Source organism: Equus caballus, chromosome 5 (genome assembly GCF_041296265.1).
Source record: "Equus caballus isolate H_3958 breed thoroughbred chromosome 5, TB-T2T, whole genome shotgun sequence".
NCBI classification, from domain to species: domain Eukaryota; kingdom Metazoa; phylum Chordata; class Mammalia; order Perissodactyla; family Equidae; genus Equus; species Equus caballus.
The window spans coordinates 82682531-82692411 of NC_091688.1; the positions used below are offsets into that span (position 1 = coordinate 82682531).

General features: G+C 34.4%; 1 protein-coding gene across 2 annotated transcripts in view; it reads left to right on the forward strand.

Annotated features, from left to right (window-relative positions):
- The window catches only part of LOC111773652 (uncharacterized), a 108676-nt gene that overhangs the window by 19467 nt on the left and 79328 nt on the right, over positions 1-9881 (forward strand). For both annotated transcript variants that reach the window (XM_070267355.1, XM_070267356.1), the window contains exon 2: positions 5530-5628. In XM_070267355.1, the coding sequence (XP_070123456.1) occupies positions 5553-5628 (76 nt within the window). In that variant the 5' untranslated portion in view covers positions 5530-5552. The remainder of the gene's footprint in view (positions 1-5529; positions 5629-9881) is intronic.

Below are 9881 nucleotides of genomic sequence, written 5' to 3' on the forward strand. Positions count from 1 at the left end.
TGGGCAAGAGTTCGGTAATATCCAACAATATATTACCCAGAAAGCAAGATAAGAAAGAAGGAGAGAGAAATTTGATGAAATTAAATGTTGATAATTTCCCAGAATTGATGAAACAATGTCTCAAAGTCAGTAATTGGGAGTCTCAAGCAGAAATAATAAAAAGGAGTACACCCTAGGCACATCATAGTGAAATTGAAGTACTGCAAAGACAAAGATAAAATCTAGAAAGGAATCAGACATAAAAGACAGATTACCTACAGAGAGATAACTATGAGATTAGCAACAGAGCAGTGACAGATTTCTAAAGAACAATAGTAGAAGCCAGAAGTTAATTAAACAGTATCTTTAAAGAGCTGAGGAAAAACCAAAAGTTAGAATTTAATATGCAACTAAACTATCAAGAGGGCCAAATAATGGCACTTTTCAGACAAAGACTGAGAAAGTTTACCTTTCACAGACTGTCAGTGAATAACTAAAATATTCATGTTAATATTATATCTATACATTGTTTAGAGATGTATTCATATGTTTTATATGTGTATTCATGTATATGATATACATATGATATATATGCAGTACATGTAAGTGGTAAAAGTATAAAAACAAGCATGGGAATGAGAAACACCTAATTCAAAATAGTCATTATCTGTAGGAGAAGGGAAGAGAATGGAATTGGAACTTCATTTGTATTTCTTACGCTAGTGTACAGGGGCATTCATTCTATTAGTCTTTAGATTTTTTTGTCTACTTGAAATATATTTAAAAAGGAGGAGAGGGTTTTAAGAAAAAGAATGGTCTACAATATCAAATATTGCACCAGAAAATGAGAACAGGAAATTCCACAGATTTGGATACTAAAAGGCCACTGAATATGTTCCAGAAAATTGTTTTCCAAGAGAAGGGAGAATACAGACATCCTTTGCAGCTTGCCTACATCTGCTCCTGTCATTTCTCCTTCTCTCCTGTTAAATAAAAGAAATGTCCTTCTGCCCATGAAAGATCAGTCCTTTCCCTGTATGTTCTGGATCCTACCTCTCACACCTTTTTAGGACCCATATATTTATATCACTTCTCTTTCCTATATTTTCAATTTCTTCCTTTCTACATGTTCCTTACCATTGTTTCAACATGCTTAAGTCTCTCCTATTTTTAAACTGCTCTTCGTCCGAATTGCTACGAAACAAATACTGCCTCCATTCACTCTCACAACCTTATTCCAACCACTGCCTTATTTATTTTCTTCTCATGTCAATCAAACATCTTAAAAGAATTATCTCCAGTTACTGTCTCAATGTCTGTACCTCCCATTTATCTCTGAAATGACTCTAAGGTAGCTGTTTCCCCCAACCCTGCACGTAATTCTCCTTAAGGTCGCCGGTGGTTTCTCTGTCTTGACCTCTTAACATTACTTGGTATTCTACACCACTTCCTTCTCATTCTAATAAATCACCATAATAAATGCACCATTTACCATATGCCAGGCACTGTGGTAAGTACTTTATGAGCATTATTTCCTTCTTGAAACCTCTCTTCCTTTGGCTTCCATGACGTAACACTCCTCTGATTTTCCTTCTACTTCTCAAGTAGATACTCTGGTTTCTTTGCACTTCCTCATGTCTCTGGCCTTTAATAAATGAAATTCCTCAAGGCATAATCCTTATTCCTCTACTCTTCTCACTTTATACCACAGGTAATTGTCTTCATTCATATACATCTGTTTATACACAGATGACTCCCAATTTTATTTTCATTTCCTCCATTAATATTTCAGCATGTAAATCTTTAAAAGATAAGAATTCTTTTTTTTTGGTTAAGCATAATCACAATACCATTATCACACCTAAAACAAAATTAGCAATAATTCCTTAATATTAGCAAATACCCAGTCAGTGAGCAACTTTTGAGTTGTATCATAAATATTGCAAAATTTTCTAAATTTTAAAAGTTCAGGTTCTAATCAAGTTACCGTCTTGGTTTCAAAGCTTTAGTGGTTTCTCATTAGTCTCAGAATAAAGAACAAAATCTGTAACCTGTCCTACGGACCCTGAAAGATTTGTCCTGGCTTTTCTAGTCCAGCCGGATCAATAGAATCAAATCTAGACATCTAAAATGTTGTTTCACATCCATTATCTTGAATTGACATTCAACTGATAATAAGTCAGAAAAGGAACTGAAACCCTCATGGTGAAATTTGCATCTTTTGGAGTTTGTTTTGACCAAAAGGAGGGAGTGAGAAATAGTGATGAGGGAAATGATGCAGAGCTGGCTCAGCTAAGGAGGAGATGCTAATAGAAGAGCCTTGAAAGACATTACCCTTGGTCAGCATCGGATGAATGCTCTATGGCAAACTCTCATGGTTTGGGGAGAATTGAATACAATTAAAATTGCTTTCTTTGTTATCCCTGAACAACCTTCACAAGGACAGACTGCCTAGATGGATCTCTTTGCTGTCACCTCATTAGTTTACCTTTAAAGATGTGCAACCAAGACTCAGTCTTCCTAGACTATCTGCAGTTTTTTTTTTCTCCTAAATGCAGTTTTTGCCCTTGTTCTCTGACAGCAGTCTAATAACTGTCTCCCAATATGTGAAAACCTATTGTTTGCAGATAAATAACTAAATGTCTCTGGATTATTCTTTCATAATAAAAGCTTGGTGTTATTCTCCAATCTGTTGTTTCTCACCTTAATACCTCCACCTGCTCAGTTGTTGAAGATGGCAATCTGGGAATATTTTCAATGCTTTCTTGTCCCTCACTCCTAGCTCCCTTCCAATATCTGATTCATCACCAAGATCTGAATCTACTTCCAAAATACGTCTTAACTGCAACCTCTATAATCTGAGCCAAAACCATCTATTTTTCGGACTATTGAAATACTCTCCCAATGGGTCCTAATTGTTTTTCCTACCTTCACATTCATCTCCTTCCATTTTATTTTCCATCAGGAGCCAGAGTGTTCTTTTAAAACCATATATCTCATCATATATCTCTCCCTATTTAAATACTTTAAATGGTTTCCATTATACCTATGATAAAATGGTAAATCCTGAATCCTTAACATGGCCTACTTTTTCACAAGGCCCTGCCTAATCTGGCCCCCATATACCTCTCTAAGCTCGTCTGGTACTACTGTGTCCCTTACAACTATAGCCGCACTGCCCTTCTTTCAATTCTTTTGGCAACCAACTTTTTCCCACCTCAGGACCTTCACACATGCTATTTCCTCTGTCTTAAATTCCTGTTGCTACTTATTCTTTAGAAGTTGGCTCACACATCGCTTCCTCAGAAAGGCCCTTCCTGAACTCTCTACTAAATTAAGGATTCTCTTCTAAAATCCTTCATATCCCTAAACACAATTTGTAATTTTATTAATTTATATAATAATTTATTTAATAACTTATTCTCTACAAGTCTATAAACTCCAAAAGGACTGGGATCATATCTGCTTTTTAAACATGCTGTATAATAAGTACCTAGCACATAACAGGTGCTAAATATTTATTTTGAACAAATGAATGAGTGATTTAAGGTATGTGGAAGCATTTAGTACAGTGCTTGAAACATAGAAAATACTCAGGTTGATTTTCCATTTTATTTTAAACATTTACCTTAGACATTGGTCTTTTATTTAATGGAATGTTACTAGGTTTTTAAAAAAGGAATGTATTTTAAATCTTTTGGATGGCTACAGTCATTCCACTAGATGTCAGGCTAACCTAAAAAATTAACTGCTATAAAATTAAAGTAGTGTGTCTGATTTCAGTTGTCAGTTGAACTGTTAGGTGATTCCTATATTTTTAGCTTAATGAAAAGGTAATGTTTTTGTAGATACCTTTCAAATTGAGATTGTAGATGCTCCATAATTGTATACTGAGTACCAAGGATATAATTCTCTTGTGCTGTAGGAGGTTATAGAGATTTTGGGTTCTTTTTTTTTTGAGGAGGATTAGCCTTGAGCTAACATCTGCTGCCAATCCTCCTCTTTTTGCTTAGGAAGGCTGGCCCCGAGCTAACATCTGTGCCCATCTTCCTCTACTTTATATGTAGCATATGTGTATATGTATTTTATATGTAGCATGGCTTGCCAAGCTCTGCCATGTTTGCGCCTGGGATCTGAACTGGTGAACCCCAGGCCGCCGAAGCGGAACGTGCACACTTAACCGCTGCACTACCAGGCCAGCCCTGAGATTTTGGGTTCTTTATAGAAGAATTGAACTCAATCAATAATAGAATATTTACTGATATAATAATAAGATAATAGCTGCTAATATTTATTTAGCACTAACTATATGCCAGACACTTTGCTAAATGCTTGTTTTATCATTTAATCTCAACTAATTAATAAACTAAGACAGTAACTAAAAGCATCTCAATTAAGAAAATAATCCTGTGAGATAAATATGTTACTACCCCATTTCAAAAACTGGAGTTTAAAGTGGTTAGACAGCTGTTCTTAAAAACTTTAAAAGAGGGACTGGCACTGTGGCTGAGTGTTTAAATTCATGTTCTCCCCTTCATCAGCCTGGGGTTTCACTGGTTTGGATCCTGACCGCAGACATGGCACCACTCATTCAAGCCGTGCTGAGGCGGTGTCCCACATAGCACAACTAGAAAGACCTACAACTATGTATCAGGGGGCTTTTGGGAGAAGAAGAAGAAGAAGAAAAAACTTCAAAAGAGATAGCATAATGTATCAAAATTACTTATTTATAAAAATGAATATTTACTCATAAAAAATAAATTAAAGATGTTTTATTAATGGGGGACTTATCAACCTTCGTTGCCGCTTGGAACTCAGGATTTTGTTTATGTGACAGCCGAATAAATGATGTTTTTTAGTGGAAGAAATTAGGATAGTAGTGGAAAGAGCATAGATTTGGAATTAGGCAGACCTTGGTTTGCATCTTAGTATCACCATTTACTAGCTTTAGTCTGATTTTCGGCAAATTATTTCCTATCTTTGAGACTGAAGTCCCTTATCAGTTAAGTGGGGATACAATATAATGCCTGCCTTATAGTCCTGAAGTAAAGGTTAAGTAGGAAAATATATGGAAAGTGCCTACCACAGTGGCTGGCATGTAATAAGTTATAGTTCAATAAATCATAGTTTTTATTGTTTTGTTAGAAATGTCTCAATCTGAGAAGAACAGATATTAATTTTGTGGATACTCTGGTTAAAAGAAAACCCTCATATTTTGGTCATGGTAGATGAATATGCAAAATAGCAGTGTTAAGTTCATACCTGAATGACTTCAAATTTATGTACAGCTTACATAGAAAGATTAATTATTTAAATTTGAAAATTATTGAGAATATTTCCGTTGAGGAGCTAAGAATTAAGATCATGTATTTTGTCAACATTTTTCAAGTACCTTTGGAGCTTGGGTATGATAATAAAGGAGGTGGACAAAGAAATGAAACTTACTATCTTCTTTCCGTGTTTATTACTACTTACCGTTTATTAATACTCTAATATGTAACTTCTTGCCTAGATTCTTTTAATAGCCTCCAAATCATCTCTCCATTTCAGTCTCCTTTACACAAGTTTGAAAGATGAATACTCGTGAAAGTACAGCTCATATCGCATCACAACTTGCTCAAGTAGCTGCACTTTCCATTGGCTGCCAAAGTAAGTACACTAATCTTGATTAGAGTCATGTTGTAGATGATTTCCCCTATTTTTACTATATGGTATGCCCCTGTATGTATCCAGAGCTGGATGAAGATATGTAGGCACACAAATTAATGTCTCTAATGCAAGTTTATATTTTGAAAATATTTGTAAATTTATTTAATTGGACTGAAGTGAAATAGATTTTTATTTTATACTTTAAGAAATTTTTAAAATTCAGGAAAATAAAAAGAATGGTATAACAACATTGTTATTCCTCTGATATAGAATTAACCATTGTTAATTTTTTATCATATCTTAGATTTTTTTTTAAAGGGCTAAAGCATCACTGTTTAAGCTTAAGCCCTAGGGAACTAAACCAACACCCCCAGTCCCATTTGTCTTTCTAAGCCCTGCTGAATCTTCCTCTGTGAAGAGTTTAGTGTCTCCTGCCAAACAATTTTTAAAATACTTTTTACTTATTTATGTTTACAAACACATATATTTTCGGTGGTTTTAATTTATGTACATGATATCATACTGTACCTGTCATTCTGCAGTTTTCCTTACCCAATATTATATATTTGAAATCTATTTAATACAGATTAGAGATAGATAGACATGATCTATTTCTTTTAGCTGTTGTATAGGCCCATATCGTGAAGATGCCGCATTTTATTTGCCCAGTCTCCTACTGCTGGACACTTAGATTGTTTCCTGTTTTCACTCTTAAAAACCATGCTGTAGTGAATGTCTTCACGTGTCCTGGAACACAAATATAAAAGTTTCTCTAAGGGATTTACATATAACTGTGTGCATATTTTTTATTTTACTAAATACAACCAAATTGCCTTCAACAGAAAGTCCCTATTTCCTCCCATTTCCACCAAAACTTGATAGATATTATTGAGTGGAAATAGTGTCTTCTTCTTTTTTTTTTTAAAGATTTTTTTTATTTTTTCCTTTTTCTCCCCAAAGCCCCCCGGTACATAGTTGTGTATTCTTCGTTGTGGGTTCTTCTAGTTGTGGCATGTGGGACGCTGCCTCAGCGTGGTCTGATGAGCAGTGCCATGTCCGCGCCCAGGATTCGAACCAACGAAACACTGGGCTGCCTGCAGGGGAGCGCGCGAACCTAACCACTGGGCCACGGGGCCAGCCCCAATCTTCTTCTTTTTTTTTTAATCTGCTTTTCTCTGATTACTTTTGAGATAGAAACTCTTTTCCTAAGGTGATTGGTCTTTTAATTTTCCTTCTCTGTAAATTGACTGATCATGACCTTTGCCCTTTTTTTCTGTTGAGTTGTTGATATTTTTCTTTCCCTTTTTCTCCCTTCATTTTTATTGTCTGAAAACATCTGCTTCCAATTTGTCATAAATGTTTAGTGTCTTTAAATTTTTTTTCATTATGCTGTCTTAAATGTATATGTAATCTAAATTCAAAAAATTGAAATCTTAATATTGAGTATTTTAATACATGAATGTAATGTATTTCTTCATTTATTCAGATCTTTAAAAATGTTCTTCATTAATATTTTATAGTTTTCTGCATAAAATTCTTCTGCATTTTTGTTTAGATTTTTTCCTTACGTATTTTATAGTCTTGTTCCTATTGTGAATGAGAATTTTAAAAATTACTCTTTCTAAATTTATTTGCTTATAAATAGGAACGTTATTGAATTTCATACATTGCATTATCATATTCATAAACTTTTGGTTGCATCTCTCAGGATTTTCTATAAGATGATTATAGTTTTCAAATAATGACAATTTTGTGACTTTATAATACTCATACTTATTCAGTATTTTGTCTTTGTTTATTGGTTAGGGCCTCCAGCATCATATTGATTAGTAGCTATACTAGCAGGCATCTTGGTGCATTCCTGACTTTAATGGGAATGCTTCTAATGTTTCCTATAAATTGTGATGCTTGGTATAGAATTGTCTAGATACTTGTTAAAGTTCTTTTCAAATCCTAGTTCTCTAAGCTTTTATTTTTGAAAACTCATGAATAGGTAGTTGAATATATCAAATGCCTTTTCTGCTTCTATCGACATACTTGTGATTTTTCTCCTTTAATCTGTTAATATGAGGAATTGCATTGATAGAGTTTTTTTGTTACTACTGTTAGTTTCTTGTTATTTTAGTTTTTTATTATTATTAATTTGTTAATTTCATTTGGAATTCAGGTATAGAATTCAATTAATAATTCTCCTCAATTGATGATATACTGTTGTCATTGGTCTGTGTCTCCTCTATTGTATCCTTTTACTTATTTTTATTTTCACTATCCACAACTCTATTCCAATTCTTCTACCCCCCCAAGGCTTTTACTTTAATATGTTTGTTATATATCCTGGTTAAATAAAGTGTTATTTTTTGTGTATGTCTATGTGTTAATTTATATACATGGTTTTGTCTTATAGAACTTTACTCTGTTTCAATTTTTTTCACTCACTGCTTTATGTTTAAGATCTATTTTGTTGCTGTATATGCATCTACTGTATTGCTATAAGTGTAGTACAGCATTTCAGATAATGTACCCATGGCGTTTACTTTTCTATTCCTCTGGCAATGGACACCTAAAGTAACTTTCAACTTTCTGCAACTACAAAATGACACTGTGATAAATATCCTCATGTAAATTGCCTTTTGATTTGTGTGCTGGTTTCTTTGATTTTATACCCATGTGTGTGATTGTTGGAGGATAGGATAACGTGTATATTGAGTTCATTAGGTATTATCAGATTATTTTCCGTAATACTGCTTCAGTTACACTCCTGCCAACAGAGGGTGAGAAATCTTATTTCTCTATTTTCTTACCTACAATTGGTATTTTCTGATTTTAAATTTTTATTAATCTGCTGGATGTTAAGGTGTTTCTAAATGTTGTTGCAATTGGTGTTTCTCTGATTCTAGTGCATTTCTCTGATTTCTACACTTATTTGCCCTGGGCTTCCCTTTAAATGATTTCCCTACTTATGTCCTTTGCCTATTTTTCTATTGAGGTTTTCTGTCTTTTTCTTATTCATTTGCAGCTGTTCCTTATACATGCCGTATATTAATTCCTTAGCAGATTTTAAACATTGCAAATATCTTCTCTGGTCAATTGACTGATTTTCCCTATGATGTCCTTTGTGAATAGAAGTTCTCAATTTTGACGTATATAAACCCATCTCTCTTTTTTTTTTCTTTAATGTTTTGTGCTTTTAGGCCTTGCTTAAGAAGTTCTTCCAACCCTAAGGTCACCCAAATATTTTCCTTCATTTTCTTTTATTAGCTTTTAAAATTTGCCTTTTACATTTGAGACTTTATTCCAGATAGGATTCCCCTGTGTATATGGCATGAACTAGGGAATATATTGAGCTAGTTTTCCTAACACTATCTGGAAAATAGTCTATCTTTTCTCTACTAATTTACGGTGCTACCTTTATCAGATATCAATTTCTATTTCTGAGGGTTCTATTCTTTTTTTTTTTTTTTTGAGGAAGATTAGCCCTGAGTTAACATCTGCTGCCAATTCTCCTCTTTTTGGTGAGGAAGGCTGGCCCTGAGCTATCATCCGTGCCCATCCTCTTCTACTTTGTATGTGGGATGCCTACCACAGCATGGCTCACCAAGTGGTGCCATGTCTGCACCTGGGATCTGAACCGGTGAACCCCAGGCCGCCGAAGTGGAACGTGCACACTTAACTGCTGTACCACTGGGCCAGCCCCTCTGAGTCTTCTATTCTGTTTCACTGTGTATTTGTTTCTGTGCAATTGCACACTACATTTTGTTACCATAGTTTTATATTATATTAATATCTGGGAAGGAAGTTCTTCCATTCACTTATTTTTTTTCAAAATTAGATTAGTTTTTCATGAACCTTTATTTCATATAATGATGATGATGTGCTTGTTAAATCTTCTGGAATTTTTTGTTGAAATCTGAATTACTTATCTATTGCTGTATAAACATTTATTATGTCTCAGCTTCTGTGTATCAGAAGCAGCCAGTTGAATGGTTCTGGCTTGGAGTCTCTCGTGAGGTTGCTGTCAAGATGTCAGCTGGGGTCACAGTCATCTAAAGGTTTGAGTGGGGCTGGAGGATCCTTCTCCAAGATGGTTCACTCACATGGCTGGCAAGTTGATGCATCAGCTCCTTGCCACATGAAGCTTGTGGTAGAGCTGCTTGGAGATGTAATGAATTATATTAATTTTCCAGTATTAAACCACCATTGGATTCCTGGGATAAATTCAACTTGGTCACAATATATTATTATTTTCTATATAT